Raw genomic sequence first — 26,118 nt, forward strand, 5'->3', positions numbered from 1 at the left:
ATCTTGCCCTACGCTGGATTATAAATACTAGAGTAACTGTGAATTTGGGTTAGCTGGGGCTGCGAAGGAAGGTGGATCTCAAAGAAGAGAAAAACTCAATTTTGAATGTGAGTGGAAATGACTTATCAGTGGCAACAAGGGGATAAGTGATCGACGCATCTGTCACCAAGCTCCACAACTTCTAAGAACTCTGTGCTGTGCTGAGACACTATAAATGATTAAATTTGTCTGATGAATGGCCAAGAAAATAATCAAGACCAACCCTCTACAATTCTTAGGCCTCTTATTTCTAGTGCTACTCGCTAAGTGCCCTGCCTTCCCAACTGCACTTCTATTACACTGGCAGAGAAATAAATGAACTTTCCATTGTCAAGTTGTTCGCATGTGCTTGTATAAAGTCAGCTGAGAAATACAAGAAACAGACTATTTTCCTCATGAAAGTGTCTAAAAGTTAACTACCTACCTATATAGCATATTCCCTAATTCTGTACAGGAAAACGTAAACGTTATTGAACAGGAAGTTAATAATTTTAACAAGTGGTGTTGTGTCAACTGGATGTTAAATATACAATTACCATTAAACACAAGTAGCCTGTTCCTAGGTAATTTACCTGAGAGAGGGAAATTTATGTTCACACAAAACCTCTATGTGAATGTTTATGGTGCCTTTATTCATAATCACCAAAAACTGAAAACAACCCAAATATCCTTCAATTGGTGGATGCATAACCACAAAGTGGCACATCCATGCAGTGGAACACACTCAACAATGAACAGGAATGAACCCATAGACAAACACAGATGCATCTCAAATGCATTAAGTCAAAAAAACCAGACTCAAAGTGTCCCATACTGTATGAATGTAGAAAAGACAAAACTACAGAACAGACAACAGAGGAAGGCTCCCAGAAGCTGGGCATGAGCAGAGGCAGTGACTGAGAGGGACACAGGAGTTTCTAAAATAATGGAAACGGTTTGAATTTTTATTGTGGTCGTTGTTACACAACTGCATGTTTGTCAAAACTCCTAACTTTAAACCAGAAAGGGTGAAATTTACTGCCTATAAACAAATATTCAATAAACCTTTCCTAAAAATAAAACAAAACCAAGACAATTTTACAAAAAAAAGAAAGAAAACCTTTGTCTCAAAAAACTTGTTGCCAATTTTTAAACTACAAAGCCAAAAGCTTTTATAATTCATGTGCGGGGGACGGGGAACCTCCCAGGTTTATGAAAGTAACATATTAAAAAATATTCTACTGCCCATAATGTAAAGACCAGACAAGTGGAGAGATCTGAATCAAGATGGTGGCATATATAGCAGAAGCATGTCCTTCCAGAGTCACTTTGGGGACTGAAGTTGAACAAAAATTACATAACATATTTCATCTTTGCTTTCAGTACTTGAAATATATTGTGCCAGTCAAGAGGGTGGCACAGGTAAACACAGCTCGCCTCCTCGCACAACCACATCAAAATTACAACTAAAATATAGAACAACCATCATTCAGAACCTTCAGAAATTTAGTTGAATAGAAGTCTGACAACTACAGAATTAAAGAAACCACATCCATTCCGACTGGTAGGAGGAGCACAGATGCAGAACGGGCTGGTCCCCCATCCACATGTGGTGGATAAAAATGTGGGAGGCATATCTTGGGAACGCGGAGTCCTAGCCCCATACCAGGACCCCAGTCCAGGGTTCCAATGCCAAGAAAATAAGTCCCTATAACTTCTGGCTGCGAAAACCTGCAAGGACTCAGTCACTAAAAGAAAATGCTGGAGTCTCAAGCAGGTCCTCTTAAAAAACCCACACATGGACTTACTCAGGCTCACTCCCTCTGAGCTCTAGCACCGGGGTAGCAGCTTGAAAGGCACCAGTGGCATCCAGGGAGGATCTGAAGTTTCCAGCATTAAGGGGAGAGCTGGAAAAAAGCTCTCCCCTAGATAGAAAGACAGGCAGAAGCCATTGTTCCTTGCTGGACCATCCCCGCACAGAGCCACAAAGCTGGCAGGTGGGCGCCATACCTGAAACTCCATCAACCCAGATAACACTGTTTGCCCACCCTGGAGGTCCCCTGATACTCTGTCTCACCCAGCTTACCAACCCAAGCAAACTGTTAACAGTGGCTTTTCCATATGAATGGCTGATCTTGGCTCCTGTTTCAAATTTCCTAAATCCTCTCAAACAAGCAACAGCCAGCTTCAGTGAGTCCCCAGCCCCCATACCTCTTGCTAAGTAGGCCCAGACTCAGCACTAGCAACAGTGAGCCCAGATTCACAGCTTGGCTCTGCCTGGGAATCTCCAAGCCCAGGACAAATAGCAGCCATCTCAGACAAGCTTTATAGCTCAGACAAGGTGGTCCCGAGCAGAACATAGGTGGGGGTTGACCTTGGCCTGTAAATCCCAGGAAAACCCAGAGCCTGCGCACCCAGTGGGCAGCTACAGACCATGTCAGAGCAGCACCACCCTGCCCCTGCACAGCTGATCCTCCACAGAGGGCAGAGGTTGGTGGTCAGTGGTCACAGCCAGTCCTTGTAGCTGATTACTTGGGTAAATTTTTCCCATGGACCTGACAACAGCAATCAAGGCTCAATTACAAGGGGAGGATGTACTCAGCCCACGTGAAGGGTGCACTTCAAGTACCCAGTTTCAGTGATAGGGAAGGCTGTGCCACTGGACCCTACAGGACACCTACTACATTAGATCATGCTACCAAGACATGGAGTCAAAGCAGCTCTGCCTAATACATAACACAAGGAGGCTGCCATAATAAGGAGATAAAGAAACATGGCTCAAATGAAAGAACAGATCAAAACTCCAGAAAAAGAGCTAAACAAAATGGAGATAAGCAATCTATCAGATGCAGACCTCAAAACACTGGTTATAAGGATGCTTAAGAAACTTAGTGAGGATCTCAACAGCACAGAAAAGATCCAGTCAGAAATGAACAATACACTTATGGAAATAAAGAACAATTTACAGGGAAACAACAATAAAGTGGATGAAGCCGAGAGTCAAATCAATGATTTGGAAGATAAGGAAGCAAAAAACAACCAATCTGAACAACAAGAAGAAAAACGAATCCAAAAAAATGAGGGTAGTGTAAGCAGCCTCAGGGACAACTTCAAGTGTTCAAACATTTGCATCTTAGGGGTGCCAGAAGGAAAGAAAGATCAAGAAATTGGGAACCTATATGAAAAAATTATGAGAAAATATCCCTAATTTAGTGAAGGAAATAGAAATGAAGTCCAGAAAGCACAGAGTCCTAAACAAGATGGATGCAAAGAGGACCACTCCAAGACACATCATAGTTAGAATACCAAACGTTAAAAATAAAAAGAGAATCTTTAAAGCAGCAAGAGAGAAGCAGTTAGTTACTTACAGGGAAGTTCCAGTAAGACTGTCAGCTGATTTCTCAAAAGAAACTTTGCAGGCTAGAGGAATTGGCAAGAAATATTCAAAGTCACAAAAAGCAGAGACCTACAGCCAAGATTGCTCTACCCAGCAAAGCTATTATTTAGAACTGAAGGGCAGATAAAGAGCTTCCCAGACAAGGAAAACTAAAGGAGTTCATGATCACCAAACCATTATTACATGAAATGTTAGAGATTTATTTAAGAAAAAGATTACCAGATGGGAGGCAGGGGTAGTGAAATGAGTGAAGAGGTGAGGGGATTTAGTACAAGTAGGCAGTTACAGAATAGCTTTGGGAAAGTAAAGTACAGTGTAGGAAATGGAGTAGCCAAAGAACTTATACGCATGACCCATGGACGTGAACAAGGTACGGAGGTTGCCTGAGGGAGTGGAGGGTGCTAGGTGGAGGGGGGAAAGAGGGAAAAATTGGGACAAATAAAATAGCATAATCAATAAAATATAATTTATGCCCTGGCTGGTGTGGCTCAGTGCCAGCCTGCGAACCTAAGGGTCGCTAGTTCATATCCCAGTCAGGGCATATGCTTGGGTTGCAGGCTAGGTCCCTGGTACAGGGCATGCAAGAGACAACCACACATTGATGTTTCTCTCCCTCTCTTTCCCTCTCTAAAATTAAAAGGATGAAATCTTTTAAATAAATAAAATATAATTTAAAAAAATGTATCATGCCATTTCCTTCTGGCCTCCATCGTTTCTGACTAAATAGCTGCTGTCATTCTTTTTTCTTGCTGCTTTCAAGATTTTTAACTTGTCGCTCAGTTTTTAGAATTTAATTAGGATGGGTCATGGCACAAGTTTCTTTACATTTATCCTGTTTGTGGTTCTCTCAGCTTCTGGAATCCACAGGTTTATGTCCACTGCCATATCTGGGGAGTTTTCGACCACTGTTTCTGCTCATATTTTGCCAGCTTCACCCTTCTCTTCCTCCAGGACTCCAATGACACAATGTTAGATCTTTTGTCCCACAGGTCCCTGACGCTCGATTCATTTTCATTCAGTCTGTTTTCTCTCTGTATTTTAGATTGGGTAATGTTTATTGTTTCATCTTCCAGTTCATGGGTGCCTTCTTCCCTCCCTTGCATTTGCCTCTTGTTTCCATCCCCTAGCCTTTTATTTTATCGATTTTTTTTAAGTTCAGAAATGTCCATTTGGTTTTTCCTTAAATATGTTTTTGCTGAGGCTTTTTATTTTTTCATTTTTTTAAATGCGTTTACAATTTCTCATCAACGCATTCTTATAATGGGTGCTTTAAAATCTTTGTCAGATAACTAACATCTCTGTCATCTCAGAGTTGCATCCATAGACTGTCTTTTCTTGATTCAGTTTGATATCTTCCTGGTTCTTGCATAATAAGTGATTTTTCTATTGATACCTGGACATTTTCATACTGTGTTATGAGACTCCGGATCTTACATAGCCTTACATTTCAGCGGCGGCCTCTGACACAGCCTCTTAGGGCCTGAGGGGGCTGCAGCAGGCACTGGCTCCTCCCTGAAGGGCGGAGGCACAAGTCCAAGTTCCCCACAGGGCCCCCACCACCACCACCAAGTAGGACGGCCATTATCCCCTAGCAGGGATGAGAGCCTGGCTCCCCGCTCAGCCTCCTCCGACACTACCCTGAATGGCCAGTCTCTTCAGCTCAGAATCCTGGATAAAGGAGGTGAAAAGAAAACCCAGGGGGCTCACCTCATTGTGTCATTTTGTGGATTTCAAGGTCCCTGATCAGTTTGCCTTCTTCGCTGCACCTTTGAGAGCTTTGTTATGTTTGTTTTGTATTTAACATTCAAAGGGTTTAGCTGCAATTAGCGGGAAGACCAGGGAAAAGGACATCTGCTCCATCTTCCCAGAAGCAAAAGTCCTGAGGTGTTCTTCTTCCTCTCTAAATAGATTTTTAATGATGTCAAAGTAAAAAGAGATGAGTTCTTACAGAGTTGCTTAAGGACACGTATAATTAATGCCATAGACCAGTATTTCCTTACTATGTACAAAATGGCCTAATTTTAGCTGCATTATAGAGTACATGACAATATTTTCACACTGATTTCATCATTCAGAGTAAATATATTGTTCAGAAAATAAAACCACCAATTTCTGCCTCCCCCTATTTTTCCCATTGCTTTCAATAATATCATTCAGCAAAAACTTAACTTAAAAAAATATCGCTGAGTAAAATGCCAGATTCTATGGAGAACATAAAAATGAGTAATACCCCAATCTTCTCTCCGGGAGTTTGTAAATCAGGGGAAAGACAAACGGGTATCAAAAATTGAAAAAAGGCAGAGCACAATAAGGAACACCAGGTCACTCTGTAGCACAGCCTGGAAGAGGAATTCTTCCTCTGCTACAATGACCAACAACTGTTTCACAAAATAAGTGACAATAAAAGATGGGATAAAATTCAAGTTGGGCATTGCCAGGGGTGGGGACATTCCCAGAGAAAAGAGACTGTAAGTGAAGGGGAGATCAGAGGGAAGACACGCATATGTGGTGAATTACAAATACAGGCATACTTTGATGGTATTGCAGGTTTGGTTCCAGACCACAGCAATAAAGCAAAAATTGCAATAAAGTGAGTCACATTCATTTTTTGGTTTCCCCATGAATGAAAGCTCTATTTATACTATACTGTAGGCTATTCAATGTACAATAACATTATGCCTTAAAAAAACACAATGGTCCTGGCTGGTGTGGCTCAGTGGATTGAGTGCTGGCCTGCAAATGAAAGGGTCGCCGGTTCAATTCCTAGTCAGGGCATATGCCTGGGTTGTGGGTCAGGTCTGCAGTAGGAGGCGCGCAAGAGGCAATCACACATTCATGTTTCTCTCCCTCCTTTCCCCTGTCTAAAAATAAATAAACACTTTTAAACACACACACACACACACACACACACAATGGACAGTCCTTAATTATAAAATGCTTTACTGCTAAAAAATGCTAACCATCATCTGAGCCTTCAGTGAGTTGTAATATTTTGCTGGTGCAGGGTCTTGCCTCAATGTTAATGAAAACACAATATCTATGAAGCACAATAAAGTGAAATGGAATGAAATAAGGAATGCCTCTCGTGTACTTGGCTAAGCTCGGAGGCACCTGTCTTGGCTACCAGAAGAGGAAAGGTAATCCAGGAAGACTGGGAGCAGCTTTGAGCAGGGACATTCACTGGATTCAGAGGCCCAATGGAAACACCCCACTCAGCAGTGCACAGAAGAGACAGGAGTCTGGGTCAGCCAGGGTAAAAAGAACCCTGGAAACTGTCTAGGCAACAGGATGGCGGGACCATGAAAATCTGTCATCACAATGATGAAGCCATCATTCTAAGAACAAACAGTTGTTTAAACATGTGTGCATGAGTGTGCGTAAAATTTCTTTTTCACAGAAAAGGAAGTTATGTGAAGTCTCGAAGAAGCAAGATGGGCAAGTTTGATTTGAAATCAGACAGTTTCTATTTCTCCTGCAAACTTAAAGATAAAGCATGATATTATCTTTCAGAGACATTAAATGTGAATCGGGTATTAGTTAATGAATATGATTGACCTTAATTAGTTAAATTCTCCTGAATGAACACCACACTAGTGAGCCTTAAATACCTCTTCCCACCCCCAGAATTCTTGGCGCCCCCTCCAGGAGGACTCTGGGCTGACCTCCCAGCACGTGCAGTTGCTCACAGGCATCCTTTGTCCTCGAAAATCTCGCAGTATAATGGCACTCTGTCTGCCTTGCTGAACCCAACAGCCGATTTTCTTCCACCTGTCTTAATATCCACATTCATATTCAGGCCACTGTTTTTGGTCAATAAAGCAGAATAATTCTGTAAAGGAGGACTGGCACCCAAAGACACCCATTCAAAGTTGTCAGTAACAATAAATATTGGACCTATCTCAAAGGCGTGGGCCCAACTACAAAGACATGGACCACCTATAAAGACTTGGGCCCACCTACAAAAATATGGACCCACCTACAAAGATATAGACCCACATACAACACAGGCTTTGCAGGTTTAGCTTCCAGATCCCAAAGCTCAACTAAGATTTGTTTCCAAGAATTTTTCAGAAGCTCGTGCTACCCTTAAATCTAGGCCATCACCCCCACTCTAGTGTTGCTCAGAGCAGACACACACAGGAGAAACTGGAGCGCTGCTTGTTGAGTTTAACTGAATTATGGGCCCCTCAATCACTGGATGCTAAACACTTGAGAGTTTCTGGAACTACAGAAAAGACTTTCATAGAAATGCTTTCCCCTTTGTATGACCTACCCGGGAGGTCAGCGAACTGCTTTTGCAAAGGGTCAGACAGTAAACGTTTTTTTTCTTTCTGTGCTACATAATCTCTGTTGCAACAACTCAGCTCTGCTACCACAACGTGAAAGCAGCCATAGGCAGTATGTAAATGCTAGGTGCAGCTGTGTGCCAATAATACTTTATTAATAATGACCAGTGAGAACGGTCTGTCCCCGATCTGAGAAAGGGAATGTAATACACCAGGTGTTCTTCTATCATACAAATACTGATTGTCAGGCAGAGAATCACCGTATTAGGACCTCAAAAATCACTCAGCATCCACACTAATAAGAGAGCCAGCAGAATCCAAGTCCTCCACCCCAGCTCCACATTTGCTTAGGCTGTCTACCCACTTCTGCACCAATCTCTCAAGGCTCTTTAAACCTGCAGTCCTCACAGGCCAGTCCAAAGGATCAACAGTCGGGAGCTCTGTGGTCCCTGACAAAGGGAGCTGCTCTCCAGGCTCATCCACAGCACTGCCACATTTTCATCTTGAAGTAACATCACTTTGGACACAGCATCCCCGCCATTCCCTGGATCTAGAAGCAGCTGCCTACATGTGGGGCTGGGGGTTGTGGCTTCTGTGCAGAGTGGAAGAAGAATGACAAGGGGCTTGCAGTTCTCACATGGATGGTCCATATCACCCAGCCTCTTCACTTGTGCACCATTCCATCCTTCACAGGTAGGACCCCTCTCAGCTAACTTCACAGTTATGAGCAATTACATTCTCCCTTTTCCAGACACCATGATTTCATAACCTGGAATGCCAGAATCCTCTCCTGGGTCGCACTAACGTTGTTGAAAAGAAAGGTCATAGACTCGGCCAAGAATAAGGCACAGGTAGAAACACTTTGCCTCCACACACAACCAAGAAAAGGACAACAAATATAAAAATAAAAAACAACCAAACTGCCATAAAATCAAACTGAATGGAAGTCCAACAACCATGAAGTTAAAGAAGAAACATTCACCCAGGCTGGTAAGAGGGGCGGAGTCGGGCAGCCAGGGCAGAGAGGACACACACCAAGGTGGCAGATGGCAGACAGGGTGGTCCCACATTAGCATGTGGAGAAACAAGGAGGAACAACTGGGATGCAACACAGATGGTGCAACCCAGGGTTCCAGCATGGGAAAAGAAAACCTCAAAACCTCTGGCTGTAAAAATCTGTGAGGGTTGCAGCAGCAGGAGAAACTCCCAGGCTCACAGGAGAGTTCGTTGGAGAGACCCAAGGGGCCCTAGAACATACACAAACCCACGCACCTGGTAATCAGCACTAGAAGGGCCCAATTTGCTTGTGGGTAGCGGGGAAGTGACTGAAAGCCGCCAGAGAGCCCAGCAAGCAGCATTGTTCCCTCTCAGATCCCTCCCCCACATAAAGAGGCAGCAACCTGGGTTGCCCTACCCTGGGGAATACCTAAGGCTCCACCCTTTCCAATGTAACAGGCACATCAAGACAAAGAAATATCCCAAATGAAAGAACAGATCAAAGCCCCCAAAATAGAACAAAGCAACAAGGAAATGGGCAACCTATCAGCTGCACAGTTCAAAACACTGGTAATCAGGATGCTCACAGAAATGGTTGTGTGTGGTCACAAAATGGAGGAAAAAGTGAAGGCTATACAAAGTGAAATAAAGAAAAATATACAGGCAGCCAACAGTAAAGGGAAGGAAACCCTGACTCACATCAACGATTTGGAGAAGGAAGAGATAGACATTCAACCAAAACAGAATGAAGAAACAAGAACTCAAAAAATGAGGAGAGTCTTAGGATCCTCTGGGACAACTTTAAATGATCCAACATCCGAATCATAGGGGAGCCAGATGGAAAAGAGGAAGATCAAAAAATTGGAAACTTATTTGAAAAAATAATGAAAGAGCACCTCCCCAATCTGGCCAAGGAAACAGACTTCCAGGAGATCCAGGAAGCTCACAAAGTCCCAAAGAACTTGGATCCAAGGAAACATACATCAAGGCACATCATAATTACATTACCCAAGAATAAAGGTAAGGAGAGAATCTTAAGAGCAGCAAGAGAAAAGGAGATAGTTACCTACAAAGGAGTTCCTGTAAGACTATCAACTGATTTCTCAAAAGAAAACTTGCAGGTTAGAAGAGGCTGGCAAGAAGTTTTCAAAGTCATGAAAGGCAAGGGCATACATCCAGGATTACTCTATCCGGCAAAGCCAGCCCTTAGAATGGAAGGGTAGATAAAGTGCTTCCCAGATAAGGTCAAGTTAAAGGAATTCATCATCACCAAGCTCTTATTATATGAAATGTTAAAGGGACTTATCTAAGAAGAAGATCAAAACTATGAACAGTAAAATGACAACAAACTCACAACTATCAACAACTGAACCTAAAACAAAAACAAACTAAGCAAACAAGTAGAACAGGAACAGAATCACAGAAATGAAGATCAGAGGGGAGGGAGGAGGTGAGAACAGGGAAAATGTACAGGGAATAAGAAGCATAAATAGTAAGTACAAAGTAGACAGGGGAAGGTTAGGAATAGTATAGAAAATGGAGAAGCCAAAGAGCTCCTAAGTACAACCCACGGACATGAACTAAGGCGGGGGTGGGGTCAGAAATGCTGGAGGGAGGAGCAGTGTAGGTGGAGGGGAATAAAGGGAAGAAAAAAATGGGACAACTGTAGTAGCATAATCTGTAAAATAGATATAGACAAAAAAGATCTTAAACGAACTACTCTAAATTTCCACTCTCTTTGATCTCTCCATTTATTGCAGAATTATTTATTGGGGACCCACCCAAGCCTCTCTTTTCTTTCTGGGTCATGCTTGCTGGTGGCACTCATTGCCCTAATCACCCAGGACCAGGAAACAATTGTTTATTTAGCAAACACTAACACAAAACCTCCTCATTCCTATGGGCACTTTGTCAATATTAACTCATCGATTCCTAACAACACTCTAGGTGGGTACTACAGTTGTTCCCCTTTTATAGATAAGGGAAGTGAGGTGGAGAGAGGGAACAGCCACAGAATCACACCTGTGGTCAATGGCTGGGCTCGGAACAATCCCCAAAGACAGCCCTAATCCCTGGAGCCTATGAACATGTTATGTTATGTGGTAACAGGAAAATAAGATTGCAGACAAGTTAAAATTTCTAACCAGCTGACCTTAAAACAAGGTTATCCTACATTATCAGGATGATCCCAGTGTAATGACAAGAGGCTTTTAAATGTGGGAGAGGGAGTTTGGGTAAAAATGGCTGAATATTTAGCTTCAATATTAAAGATTGAGAAGGATAAGGTTAACTGTCACCCGCTCTTTTCACTGTAAGGATCGGCACCGGCCAGCATAAGGACCGGCGCTCTTGGCTTCACCATAAATCAGCTTTCCGCCAGGCTGCAGTGCTGCTTGGCCTGTATGGGAATCCGCAGAACGCCCCCTAAACCGCAGATGGATCTCAGTGTCCCATGAGCAACACGGAGGTGCAAGGACACAATAACTTCTTTGAGCTGTTCACAGAACCACAGGAGAAGTGATTAAGAAATTGAAGAGATAAATGTGTGCAACAACTTGGGAACCACCCCGTGGGCAATGTCTACATCAAGTTTTGGCGCAAAGAGGATGCAGACCAGGCAGCGACTGAATTCAGTAACCCATGGTTCAATGAGCAGGCTGTGCATGCCAAGCTGTCTCCTGTCCTCGACTTCCAGAAGTAATGCTATTGACTGTAGGAGATGGAAGAATGTGCCATGGTGGCTTCTGCAACATCATGTGCCTGCAAACCATCTCCCAAAACCACTAGGAAGCAGCTCTATGGGTGAAGACCTTGGCACAGGTTCCCTATCCACCTCGTCCCCAAGAAAAAAACCAATGACACTCCCCAAATGACTGACATGGCCATTTCTGAGACCCTGGCCCTTTTGCCCTCTACCTCCGACAGGCACAGATGTTCTTGGCCAGGACCCCTCCTCAAAGCTCCATTAACTCCCCAGGGCCATCTTTCCCACCCTCTGGGGCCTACCGCCCCTCCTCTAATAAAATTCTATATTAAAGGTTTAAATAATAAATAAACATTGGGAGAGGGAGGCATGACAGTCAGGGTCCAAGCGACCTGATGTCGGAACGACTCAACCAGCCACTGCTGGCTTTGACATTGGAAGATGAAGATCATGGGATGAGGCCCTGACCAGGTTGCTAAGTTGGCTGGAGCACCGTCCCATGCACCAAAAGCTGGCAGGTTCAATCCCAGGTCAGGGCACAAACCTAGGTTGTGAGTTTGGTCCCTGGTCGGGCGCATGTGGGAAGCAGCCAATCGATGTTTCTCTCTCTCTCCCTCCCTTCCTCTCTTTCTAAAATAATTTTTTAAAAAACATATCCTTGAGTAATTTTTTTAAAATTATTTTAAAAAAAGAAAAGAAAAGAAAGACACCATGGGATTTAGGCAGGCTCCAGAGGCTGGAGCAGGCCAGGGAAGAGGTTCTTCCCTAGAGCCTCCAGCAAAGAGTAGTGCTGCGGACGCCTTGATGTTTGCCCAGTGAGACCATTTAGGACTTCTAACCCAGGTTTTTTCAAAGCCATTACACTTACAATAGTTTGTTATAGCAGCAGTAGGAAACTAAAACAGATTTCGATACTGGGAGAAGGGTGCTGCTGTAGCAAATGTGGACATGCCTTTGGAACTGGACTTGGTCAGAGGCTGGAAGAATCTGAGAAGCATGATGAGAAGAGCGAAGATTGCCTTCAACAGACTGTTAGGAGAAATACGGATGTTAACAACTCCCCTAGTGAGGGTTCAGTAGGGAACATGGAAGAGAAAACCAGTATCACCTTAGAGAACACCTCAACGGGCATGAACAGACTACAGGCAGACATATGGATGCGAAGGGCGCTGCCAGTGGGGGCCCAGATGGACATGAGGAACATGTTACTGAAAACAAGAGGATATATCGTCAGAAAATGGTCCTCATGAGACAGATACTGTGGATGCAGACATAACTCATATCACCCTGCCCTCAAGGGACTACAGCCTTGAGAAATGAGGGATAAAGAAGGAGGGGTGCCAAGCCTTCCAGGTCTCTGGTGAGTGGATCTATTAAATCACTTTCTCATTACCTTGCTGTGTTTTCTTCAAAACAATGATCAGGTGTGAAATGATACCACTTACTACCTAGTGGACCTCTCCCCCTCGGGAGCTTAAAGCTCATGGAACAAGGACCCCAGTTAGCTTGTCATTGCTGTAGAAGAGAGATTTCCAACTGGTGCGCCACCAGAATCTTTAAAACAGGCAATACGTGGCCATTTAGTCAGGGGCACTGCCTCTTTTCCCTTAGATTGTCAAAAAAAAAAAAAAAAAAAAAAAGACAACAGCCAACACAACAATAGCAGTCCAGTATGAATGAGTCAAAATTATACCTATCTTTTGGTCAGATCAGCAAAAAAATATATTTTTGTTGTGCCACAGAGTTTTAGTAATTAGTTTATGTGTGCCATGAGATGAAAAAGGTGGAAAATCTCTGCGGTAGAATGGAGCCCGGAACAGTGCCCAGGTACACAGTAGGGGCTCAGTTTACATTTTCTGAACAATGGACAACGTCGTTTTAGGCTGCTCAGGCACACTGAAAGAGTGGCAGAGTAGAGGTAGTGGTAAGTTCAATGGGGGCTTGCTCTTCCTTTCTTTCTTTCTTTTTAAAGATTTTATTTATTTTTAGAGAGAAGGGAGGGAGAAAGATAGGGAGAGAAACATGGATGCACATGAGACAAACATTGACCAGTTGCCTCTAGCAGACCCCCCAGCTGGGGACCCGGCTCACAACCCAGGCATATGCCCATGGTTTGATTCCCAGGTTTGATTGCCTAGGTGTTCATGGACCTTTCGGTTTGCAGGAAACCAACCGAGCCACACTAGTCACGGCGGGGCTCTTAATTGTCTCTGGGCCACCTCCTTTCCCTTCTGGGTCCCACAGGTCCCACAGCCCTCAGCCCTACTAGGAAAGGGGTGGAGCCACAAAGGAGATTCCCTGCACTTGGACAGAACAAGTGAACTTCTACCAGCTCCGTCTTCCCATCTCTATCATGCAAACCATCATATCTCCCTCTGAATGAATCCTGTGAATCAAGTAAAATTATACTCGTCAGCCTAGCAAATCTTCCCTTTCTAGCTTCGCCTGCCCTGCAGGCTTCAAGCAGCCAGGTACTTTGTTTTTTGAAAGGACTTGCCAAGAGTAAAACAGAAACTCTGACCCCTTACTATCACTTTCACTATGAAAAAACCTAACACCTTCCATACCTCCACACCCCCACCTTATCCACCCCATGCAACCATTAAAAAATAATTCATTCTGTAGCTAGTTCTCATCCTTCTACCTCAGTTATGAAAATTTAAAGGAATACAATTTTAAAAACCATGTCTGTGGAGTGGAAAGTTAGAGCAAGACAAAAGGAGGAAAAAAGTAAGATCCCTTAAAAGTTAAACTTTTGAATTTCCAACAGGAATTACTGAAAATGTATCTGTTCATAGCTCTCCTTTCCCTCCATGTCACCCGGAACTCCACAGTCATCAGGGAGCAGGCACCGAGGGAGCCTGTGTGACTGCTGCTTCAGAGCCTCAGTCGCCCAAAGCTTGTACACACAGGAGGTCAGCAACAGGGAAAAGGGGCCTGGCTGCCCCCAGGGCCCCAAAAGCCTGACTGAGGTCACACTCCAGGGTTCCAGGAACAAGAAGGCAGCGGCTTAGGCAGACAGGAAATGAGTCTCGGCCCCAGAGGGCCCAACAAAGCAACCGGGGATATCTCATTAGCTATATTACAAAATCCTCTAGTGATCAAGATTCCGGCTGCATCATGTCCTTGTCACTGAAGAAGAAAGTGGCCAGTCAAAATTACACTGTTACTTCATACCATAGATACTGGAGATGCCAGCCAAGGTCAGCTACCCTTCCAGAAACTCCACACCTCGTGGAAAAGGGCAGGTTCTCAGTGACCACTACAGGGCTCTTGGTTTCGGTCCCCAGTGCCATTCCTGCATTATCCTCTTATGAACCAAGGACAGCAGTGAAGTCCAGCCAGTCAATAAAAGAAGCAAAAGGGCCAGCCTTGTCCAAAACAGGCAGACAAATCGTGTTCATTGGATTTGATGTGACTTCTAGAGCCTGTGTTCCATGGCTACCAAATGCCCAGTGCTTAGAGAGTCAGCGTAAGCACTAAAGGATCTTACAGAAACCTCACTTTGCAGCCTGGAGCTGAGGGAAAGAGCAGGGAGGAGTACCTGGAAGACACTGTTTCTACAGCATGATTTTAGTAAATCTGTCAAGACTTTAACTGCCATAATAACAAAAAAAAGGCAGCAATTAAAATAAAAGGAGGAAGGAGGGAAGAAAAGCAGGTGTACTTCAGCAGATGTCATTAATTCTGTTTTAAATAGAGAATTAGTTAAAATCTTGTTTATTTAGCAGACTGGTGCACCCAGGTTGGCAGTTTTAAAATTCTAGACAGGACCTTTGGGTATCTACATCACTTATAAAGTGCCAACATTAAAAAAGTCAGACTTTAAAGTTTCAGGCTTCTAAACAGAATGTTCACTGAAAATAGACCATACTATTTAGTTTTTTATTTACTTACAGTATCTGACTCTTTTTCTCGGGAAAGGAATATATTCTATTGTAACACTGTAATTGCCATTGTAATTTTGCAGTTAAACTGAAAGATTGAATCAAGATCTTCTAAGCTGTACTTCTGAAAAATCACAACTGCTATGTACACTAAAAATAATGCATTACCTATCATAAAAGTGCTACTACAGAAAATCATTTCAAGCTCCAGAATACATATGAGCCAAGATCAAGCACGTATAAACAAACTGGAAAATGGAGATTATGCTCAGGACTGTGAGGAGACTTGAGTTCTCTTTCCTGCTTGCCTGACAAAAGTTTGAAAAAGAAGCCTCCATGCCTCAGTTTCCTGTTTTGTAAAAAAGTAGGTAATTATACTAGCTTTGCTCACCCCTCTGGGTTATTGTGGATATCAAATGAGGTATGTTTGTAATACTACTTAAATAGGTGTGGTTATCACTAGCAGGCTCAGTGCCTGAGGCAGATTCTGCCCTAGGAGCCAGATATGGCCACAGGGTATACAACTGACACAAGTCCTCTGTTTGGAGCCAGGGGTACTTTTTAAGCATCAACTGGATTGTCACTAAATGCACCAGGTGGCTGAACAGGAAGTTTCCCAACCAGCAAAGAAAAAGCGGGAACAGAGAAGAGTGAAGGGTGACCGTGCACTGTGACTGGGGCATGACCCCTGAGACGGGGTCACCTGGAGAGGAAGGGAGGGACCCTGTACAAAACCGGGAAGGCCCTAAGGACGCTACTCTTGGGCAGGAAGCCCCTTGCCCCCGTCCTTGCGGCGCTCCAGGACAGTATGGGTCCAGGCGGCGCCAGCCCTCACCTGCGGTGTCCCAGATGGAAATGTTGAAGGAGCGCCACTGCTTCAGGTAGAAGGCGCCGCCCACCGTGCTGACCGTGTCCGCGAAGCGCCGCTCCATGTACCTCTGCAGCAGCGACGTCTTTCCCACGTTCATATCCCCTAAAAGCACGATCTTCCCGTCGGGCTTCCTCATCTTCCTGCAGAAAGTACCCCTCCTCACCCCCAAGCCCGTCCGGCCCGTGCGCTCCGGGCGCAACTGGAGCAACTAGACACCGGCCCTGAGACGGCTCGGACCCGAGACCTGGACTCAGGACTAACAGGGACCTGGACTCGCGGGGACCCCAAATTTGCGGAGGCCTCCGGACCTTCTTGTCCCGAAGCCCGGAACCGCGTAACAAGAAGCGCGTGTCCGCGCCAGGGCAATACCAAAAGACACGGGGCTTTCGTCCAGGGCGCCAGGCCAGGGCACCCCCCCGGCCCCGCCCCGGGCCCTGCCCCGCCCCCTCCTGGCTCTGCCTCCAGGCCCCTCCCCCCACTTCCCGCTCGACAATCTCCCCCCCCACGCCCCGCCCTCCACAGCCTTCCCGACACCCTACCCCGGCCTCGCCCCAAGCCCTACCCCTCCTCTCCTCCCGGCCACCCCGGCCACCCCCGGCCCCTTCCCGCCCTGCCTCCCAGCGTCCCCCGCCCTGCCCACTCCCACGCCCCCGGCCCCGCCCCGACTCCCCGCCCGACCTCCCACCCTCCTCCACTCCTCTCTCTGCCGCCCGGGGCACCGCTCTTTCACTTCCCGCATCCCCTTCACCCCCTTCCTACCTGTTCAGACCCCAGGGACACGCTCCTGAGCCATCCCGAAGGCCCCCAGGCACGGGTGACCCCAGAGCCCTGAGGTCTGGGGCTTGTAACGGGGCCCCTTGCCAACCCAGTCCACCCAGCGCTTTCCCAGCTGGGTCGATTTCCTTATCTGCGTGTGTGCAAATGTAGCCACTAGTCAAGGTTATTATAAAAGTTTACCTTAAATGAGCATCTGTGAAAACGCATTTCTTAATGGTTAGAAAACTGGGAAGAGGGGAGACTGCAGGAGGATCGGCTTCTAAAGTCGTTTTCTTGTTGCTGTTATTTGTTTTGTTAACTTTTACAAAAAAAAAAAACAACCCTTTATTCTATGTTATATTTGAAAAATGGACAGCCATTGCCATTTAAAACTTCGGATTGAAAATTTGACTCTGGCAGTTACAATGACTATCAGCAAAATCTTTCCTCCTCCTTTTTTTAATAGAGTAAACCTTGATATGCCTCTAAAATATTCAGAATGTGGGGTTCGGTATTTACTTTAGAGAATGCTGAGGTAGGACTCGGAGCCCCAGTTTGAACACCGGCAGGCAACGTGTGCTGCGGCCACTGTGCCTCCTCACGGTTTTCTGTGGAAAGGGAATGGGATCCATGGCCCACTTAAGGAGCGCTGTGGTACTCAGGTGGGGCAGAGGTGTGACGGCATCTCGTCCACTGCACACCTCGGGTGTGCAAGGTACTGTGAGACTGACCTTGCCTGACCTCGGCTCTCTCCGCGCAGAGCCGTGCCTTGCTCTGCGTTTCCTAATCCACCCGCTGCAACTCCGCCCATTATCGCCTCCCCTGGAGCACACTTGCCACCCTTTTTACAATGCCTTTCCCACCTCCTTTCCCTTTATGGCCCTATTCCGCTTTATTTTCTTGCCACTAACTTAAATTGAATTGTTTATTCACATGTTTAACTGTGCGGTCTTCCCCTCCAGAATCTAAGCTCCATGAGGAAGAGGCTTTTTTCTGTTTTGCTCACCACCGTGCCTGGAGAAGAGTATCTAGCATCACAGTTGCTCAAAGAAGCTTTGAGTCAGGAAAGAACGGATGAATTCACCATCCTGGTGAGGCCAGAAATGAAGTTCTGCAAGCACATCATAACCAGCCATGCTCCACACTCTGACTCACTGAGCCTAGCTTACGTGAAAAGTCCCCCGGTTCCATATCCATTTGTGTGGGCCTTGTAATTCCATCTGTCAGCCCAGGCACCCTTCCCCCAGCCCTTTCCCTCTGGGAGTCCTTTCATGTTCCTTCCTCTGCATTTCCACCACCCTCTCAGCTTCTTCCTTGCATTTTGGCCTGTGGGAATTTCTAACTGGCCCATTTTATTCACCACTATCTTATTGTTATCTCCTGTAGTAATTTAGCAATTCCATAGGAACAGGGAGCATGTTTTAAGCTAATTCTGTGTCCCATCCAGCTCACTACGCCTTCCTCAACACACTCCATCTTTCAATAAATATGAGAATGTAAGCCCATGGAAGTGGGGTCTTCGTATTTTGTTCTCTGGTGTCTCCCAAGTGGCCTGGGACAGGAACATAATGCAAATTTGAATATATTTGTTGATTAATGGAATGTTGTCTCCACCTGAAAAACTGCTGCTGCATTCAGAGCAGGCTTTGGGGAAGGGAGGGACTATCCAGCACCTAGCCCAGTGCCTGGCATGTAGAATTCACTCAACAAGTTAGTTAAAAAAAATTTTTTAGCCCTGACTGGCTCAGTGAATTGAGTGCTGGCCTGTGAACCAAAAGGTCACCGGACATATGCTTGGGTTGCAGGCCAGGTCCCCAGTTGGGGGAGTGCGAGAGCAACCAATGGATATGTCTCCCCTACATTGATGTTTCTCTCCTTTCTCTCTCCTCTCTCCAAAAATAAATAAAATCTTTTTAAAAATATAAAAAATATATATTTTTTAATTGTACAGCATTTGTAAAAACTAAATTTAACCAGGAGAATGTCTCCAAATCAAATTTCTACCTCTCCTAAAAAAAGTTTCTTAAACAGTCAATGGCCTTATTCATATTCAGGTAGAAATATTGAAGAAGGCGGTAGGCTTGGGGTTGAGAGTCTGTTTAAACTAACTACTTACATGCCAAGTTTGATGTTTATTTTGCCTGGATTTAAACCACTGGCCTAACAGGGTAATCCTTTTTCCAATTGCTAGATGAAATGTGACTAAGGCCAAGAAAATTATGTAGTTTATTTTTTTTAAAGATGCAAAATGAGCAATTCAGGGTCTGTCTACAGATAAAATAAAAGAAATAAGAAAATGTGGTTCCTTCTCATGGATTTTGCAAAGTAACCTGGGAGCATTTCTAAGTAGTTTGTTGTAAAACAATTCTACCTTTTAAATTACTTTCCTTAAAAACAAACAAACAAGCCTGTCTATCTATCATGTATTCACTCAGCAGATAGGAATTGAAGCATAGACCAGTAAGAAAGACAGCCAATAAAACAAACAAGCAAAATACATAGTGTCCTAAATGATTAAGTGTTAAATGGACAAATATAGAGAAGAGAGGCGGATAAAGAATGAGGCCTGAGAATGAACGCAGAGGGGTTCACTTTTAAACAATACATATATTGTTTAAATGAGGAAGTTTCCACTGAGCAACAGAATGAAGTGAGGAGTTAAACATGCATTTGTCTGGAGGAAGGATTCAGGTAGAGAGGCCCTGGGAGGAAGCCCACCTGGGGAGTTGTATGGGCCACAGGGAAGTCCCTGCACTGAGCAGGAGAGGCAGGGTGAGCTGGACAGCAGGTGGGTGAGGAAGTGTGTGGGCGGGGCAGAAAGGGTCATTAGGACTTGTGGGTTGTCGTTAGGTCTGTGGCTTGTCCTCTGCATGGCATAAAAGAGTGCCAAAGGATTTTGAGCAGAGGACAGACCTGACTTGTCCCAAACAATGTCACCTACCTATTGCGTTGAGGTGGCCATAGTGGATACAGGGGCATAAGGGAGAGACAATGGAGGCTTGGATAAGCATGATAACAGTGTTCAGAGTTGTTTACATTCTGGTTATAATTTTAAGGTGGAACTTACAGGACTTACTGTAGTCTGGATATGGAATAATAAGAGTGAGGTGATGGGAGAGGGAAAAGGAGAGGGAAGGATGGAATGAAAGAGGAGCCAAGGACTGGCATCTGGAAAGACGGAGTACCACGTACACCTTCATTGACTCTAAAGTAACAAGCAGTCCATCTCCAGAACAGGGCTCCCCAACTTCCACGCAACTGACATTTTGGACCAAATAACTGTTAGTCCTGGTGGCCGTCCTGTGGATGTTTAGAAGCACCCCTGGCCTGGCCTCTACCTACAAATAGCACGAGTAATACCACTGCCCCATTGTGACAATAAATAAATGTCTCCAGACATTGCCAAATGCCCCCTGGGGTCAAAATTGCCTTTGACTGAGAAACATTGCTCCAGAAGTATACCCATACAATTTAAAATTTATCATTAAATTTCTTAAAAGTGAACATTGCTCAGTAGTTATTTTGAAACATACCTTATGAGATAGGGATCATATGTGAATCATATGTAAAAAAACTTCAAACATACATAAATATAAAACATGTAAATTATAAACATTTGTAAATAGATTCTTATGCTATTTGACATATAAAAACTTATATAAATATTTGTTCATATACATGTCAACCTTGTTTATGGTGATTTTTTTTTTGACCACACAAGCATTTTTTATTTGTATCTAACCAAATCTATCAACTTTCCCTGCATAGTTTCTGGCCTCATTATCCATCTTGATCCCCTCCCCGTTTCCTGCTAAAGGCCTAGTATCAGCTGAGTGAAAGGAAAGAGCATGAGAAGATCTGGATTTCAAATCCAGATTGGCCGCTTTTTAACCAAGCAACTCTGGGCAAATGTTGTCAATTGTCCAGCACTTCAATTTCCTCATCTGCCACATGTGGACAATGATACTGCCCCTCTCACTGTTGTGGGTGCGTGACCCTTTACACAGGAAATGTACAATACATGTCAGTTCCCTTATTCCCTCCTCTATGTGGAGCCTCCCACTCTTGCCCCCCTCCCCTCTCCTGTGCCAGTTACGCAAGCATCCTCTCTGCCGGCAGCAGCACCCCCCGCCCGGCCCCTGCACTCGATAAGATGAATCAGGGCCTTGGGAACAAGAAACTTACCCCAGCTTGAGCAGGACATAGTGGGTACTTTATTGAGTCTGTTTCACTTTTCAAAATCAGGCACCCTACACCCTGCCCAGAGTTTCTGCTCGTCTTTCCCTTAAAATTCCCTTCATCCTCTTCCTTTCCACAGTAGGGTTAATGCACTGAGGGGTGGATTCCCTGCCCCAAGGCTTGCACTGCAATATTCCAGGATTGGAAAATGCGTGCCTCTGGACCCTTTGCAGGACTGCTGAGTGAACCAAACTTACAGAAAGACTATTGAGCATAAACACCTCACTCATAGATTGGGGGTTGGGAGGAAGACCTAGCTGAGAACACTTGAAAACTCCTTAGCCTGCTTCAAAAAGGCAAAATAAAATATCCAAAGCTGCAATGACATAACAACTGCAGTACTGGGACAAGATAGTAATAAGATGGAAAACTCCATGGCAAGTGGAATAGGGAAACTGAGGCAGATAGCTGAACACAATGGCCAAGCCATTTACAGTCAGGTGCAGATGGTCACCAGCGCGGAAGTCCCGGAGTACCTGGCAGGGTGCAAAACTGGGGAAACGGGGACCTCGCCCCCAAGGTAATCTATCCTCCTCTGGCTTCTCCTCCCTGGAGAGAACATCCAGGCCTTAGATATATTTCAGCTCCAGGCCCAGAAAAGCAGCAAAACCAGGTGGGTGGTGCCAGAACCAACTGCGATAACTAAAGACTCCCTGTCCTGTCACTGACTAATCAGTGGAGACCTCAGCCCTCAAAGAGCACACCTGGAGAACTGATGAATATTCTGCTAAAACCCTCCCCTGAGACCTCCCTTAAGATTCCCAGCTGCCAGAGAGAAAATCCTCCAGACAAAATACCCAGTGCGTGCTCTCCTTCTGGGGAGCAGCCCACCGTTCCTTTTCCCTCCTTCTTCCCCCACATATTTCCCCACAAACGCTAAGGCAATGGTCCTGGGCTGACCCCCTGAATCTGTCCCCAGAGCCCTCCTTTTGTCTGACTTCCCAGTGGGCTAAGGCAGTCCAGCCTAGGCTCTCTTGTTGCTTCTATGCTAAGCCCTTCTTTGTTTCACTGTCCCCAGCTTTAATAAATGTGTCCTCATAGTCACCTGGACTCGTGTCATGAAATCTTCTCTACACGAAGTCAAGAACCCACACACTACAGCTGGCCCTTGGCCAGGGATGTCCAATCTTTTGGCATCTCAGGGCCACACTGGAGGAAGAGTTGTCTTGGGCCACACTTTAAATACATTGTGACACATAAGCACAAAAAAATCTCAAAATGTTTTAAGTAAATTTACAATTTTGTGTTGGTCTGCATTCACAGCCATCCTGGGCAGCATGTGGCCCATAGGCAGCGGGTTGGACATCCCTGCTAGGCAGCCCCACTCAGGGCCAGGCCCCTGTCTGGTAATAGTACCAGCTGCTATTTTATAACAAAAATCTTTCAAGACCATTTCCCCTTAGATTTCAGAGTGTATTTTTGATTTAACACTGATGCCTTCCACCAGCTCATTTTCTACTTATTACAAAAAATTATCCTAAAACTTCAAAGCAAATTTAATGCAATTTTATAGAAATAGAAACAAATTCAATAAAAACTCCAAAAATGGTAGATTTCTGATAAAAGGAATCTTCTAAAATTAAAAAAAAAAAATGTGGAGCTATTCAGCAGAGGAGCAGAGATTATAGATCCTGTCTTCTGCACCGTTAGTCCATTGCCTGCTTTGCTTGTTTGCCCTCTGCACCATCTGCTGTCACTAACCCTCACCCATACACGCTTCAGGCAAATCTCAGGATTATTCCTGCCCATGAATCACTTGACCAGTCCAGGATCAGTACTACATCACCTTACTTCATGGTATCTTCCAAGTCATTCCATTCTATCTGTCCCTAGTTCAGGTTCATCCAAATCTGGGTAAGCCATGGGTACACCCAGAAGCGTGGGTCATCTGTTCTGCCCTAATGCTGGTTTAAGCATCTCTAGTCACCCTTCTCTGGCTTGTGATGCATGCTGGTCTTTAAGTTTCTTTCCATAATTTCCTTGGGGACAAGGACACTGACTACTTTTTCCCTGCTGTATTAGTTTGTTCAGGATGCTATAACAAGTACCACAGACTAAGTGGCTGAACAAACAGAAATTTATTTCTTAGCAGTTCTGAAGACTGGCAATCCAAGATCTAGGCAGGTCTGGCTCTGTGAGGCATTGCTGGCTGCTGCTGTTCAGTAAGAGACCCCATGGCCAGCTTCCTTATCTCTGGCCATCAGCCCTCCTCATTTGGATAGTAATCTAGATGCAGAGGCATGACACCTTCCCATTTTGTGTAACAGATCTATGTAACTGGCCTATGCCTTGTCTCTTGACTTATCTTCAAGTCTGTGACCTTGCCACGGAGGACACATACCACTTACAAGGATTTTGAATGGACTTCAAGGGATAAAGAAAGACAGGTTAGAGATGAGCGCTGCTTCAGGGCACGTCAGTCAGGTCTCAGCTCCCGTGTGGGTGTAGGTGTGGGTGCCCCTGAGTTCGACAGCCACCCTGGCCTCCCACCACTCTCTGGTCTCTAACCCACTGCTGAAGCTCTCTTTTCCTCTGAACCCATGGTTTTACCTGGGTGCTCCTAAACACAGGACCCCTCTTCTGCTTTCCTTTAAGAGTTGGGGTCCCCTGCAGTTCTCTTTAGTTCTTAGGACCTGGCTATAGGGATGGTTTTCCTCAGATTAGGCCAGCTGTTCTGAAAGGACCAGTAAACTTTTAACAGCTCTACTTCCTCTTGCAAAACAATGTGAACTTCCCCACGCAGACAGAACAAGGAACTCAAATTGCTTTCAGTATTTTAGTAATTGATTGAACAGATTTTTAATATTTCTAAAATATTGTACATAGAAGTGTTTTCTAAATTGTACTAATCTGTCTAGAGTTAGCTCGTTCATCACACTGATTGTCAGCATTGCAGATGCTGGATGGCGAATCTGATCAAATCTGACCTAGGAAAGGAGCAGAGGGTTTCTTTAATAATTTTTTAAAAAAGAAAAGAAAACATTACCTTTCCTGATTTTTTATGGATACACACACTTTAAAATATTCTACTTCTCATCTTATACATTTCTTGTTCTCATTTTCCTCACTAATTCTTATCTCAAAGCTGCAGGGATGACATGTAAGTTAGGAACAGAGGGAGCTTTTCTCCTCCAGGTGACTGTCCTTTCTCCATCATTCTCTCCAGGAGGCTCCTTAACACTTGCTGTGCCACTGCCTCTAGGCAGCCTGCTCTCCCACCCACTCACCCTGAAACTGAAACTGCTTTCACCCACATCACCCATGACTAATCTAAGTCACTTTAGTTTTTCAACCCATTTGTGGCCTTTAACCCTGTTTCCCACATCCTTCTTGAAAATCTATAATCTGTAACCGTGGCCTTTCCCAACTCCTGACTCCACGTCAGTTCGCTTCCCCAGTGATCTACCCTTGATCACATGGGTTTGCTTTTTAATAAACTCATCATACATGTGCAAAGTATCCTATAAATCTGTATTTGTGCATTGAAACTTCTGCTACATATTATTTTGTCTAGATTTCCTTAGAATAGAACGTTGGCCACATTGGAATCAAACTTAAATCCTGCCAAGGGTGGGCTTCTAACAACAGACCTTCTTAAAGACCATAGAATTCCTGAAAAACACATAAAAAGCAATAAATGTAGTACAGCTACAAAAAGAGCGTGAAGCTCATCTCAGGATTTTAAGCCAGCTATAACTCGGGAGTTTAAGCAATCATTTAGTCTAATCTCAAGATTCACAGTTCTGGTAAATTTCTCCAAATTGCATCATTATGGGCTTTGGGGACCTTAATGGGAAGAAACAATCAGAACATCCCACATGTGGGCAAAGATGGGGCAGCAGACAGCCAGTTACCGGGTACAACTGTTGCCAACCCCAGAATGGCCCTCTCCCCACTTGAAATTTGCCTTGTTGGGAGGAAAAACTTTCTCTACTTAAATTCAGTGGCTGGGGCCTGAAAATTAACAATAGATTAACAGGAGACCAGAAAACAAGTTTTATTCCCATGAATGTGAGTGTACTTGGGTGAAAAGCATCCCCTCAACAGCTGGATATAGGGGTTCGTATACCAAATTATGGGGGTGGGGGTCAGAAGGGGCTCCAATGGGAGGACAAGTGAGCTTTTAGGGGAACAAATGGGAGGTGTGACAGTTTTGAAAATGCTTGTTTATGCAATTTCTCATCCTGTGTGAGTGGGAGAGGGGATTTATGGCTGCTTCACTCTTGGAAGACTCTGCGTTCAGTCAGATACATGGAAGCTCCTTTCTACATCAGCTGTTTCTCAAATGTCTTCAGTCTGTGAGTCTGAGCTGGTCCCTATGGGACCAATAAGACTTTGTTTAGTGTTTGACCAGAAGGATCAATCTTCAAGGGCTGAATGGCACACAAAGCTAAGCTCACCACGGGCATTTGCTGAAGGCTCATCGAGACGTGCTAAGGCCAGACTTTCACCGTTTCCCTAGTAGCAAACAGGCAAAGATTTGTGTACTTTATTGTGTAATCGAGTTTTCATTTCCAAGATGTAAATGTACATAGTTGTCATGGTCTGAATGTTTGTCTCCCTCCTAAATTCATAATGTTGAAATCCTAACCTCCAAGGTGATGGTATTAGGAAGTGGAATGTTTGGAAGGAGATTGGATCATAAGGGTGGAGCCCTCATGAATGGGATTAGTGCCCTTATGAATGAGACCCCAGGAGATCCCTTGCCCCTTTCTTCTTGTGAGGACAGTGAAAAGATGGTCATCTATCAACTAGGAAGTGGGTTCTCAACAGATACTGATGATTCTGCCAGCACCTTGACCTTGGACTTCCAGCCTCCACAACTGTGAGAAATAAATTTCTGTTGTCTATAAGCCACCCAGTTTGTGGTGTTCTGATATAGCCACCTGAACAGACTAAGATAATACTTTTTTAGACTACCCAAGAGAAATAAATGTGTTTTATTTCCCAAATTCTGCCTATCG

At 44.6% G+C, this 26,118-nt stretch overlaps 1 protein-coding gene across 1 annotated transcript in view; it reads right to left on the reverse strand.

Annotated features, from left to right (window-relative positions):
* Positions 1-16,947, reverse strand: part of RAB20 (RAB20, member RAS oncogene family) — a 33,373-nt gene extending 16,426 nt beyond the window's left edge. Inside the window, exons 1-2 of the mRNA XM_054574395.1 lie at positions 16,919-16,947; positions 16,124-16,299 (exon numbers count right to left, since the gene is read on the reverse strand). Coding sequence (XP_054430370.1) covers positions 16,124-16,295 — 172 coding nt within the window. The 5' untranslated portion in view covers positions 16,296-16,299; positions 16,919-16,947. The remainder of the gene's footprint in view (positions 1-16,123; positions 16,300-16,918) is intronic.
* Positions 16,948-26,118: the final 9,171 nt, after the last annotated feature.

This window comes from Pteronotus mesoamericanus, unplaced genomic scaffold (assembly GCF_021234165.1).
Source record: "Pteronotus mesoamericanus isolate MK-2021 breed Mesoamerican mustached bat unplaced genomic scaffold, CSHL_Meso_final contig_26, whole genome shotgun sequence".
NCBI lineage: Eukaryota > Metazoa > Chordata > Mammalia > Chiroptera > Mormoopidae > Pteronotus > Pteronotus mesoamericanus.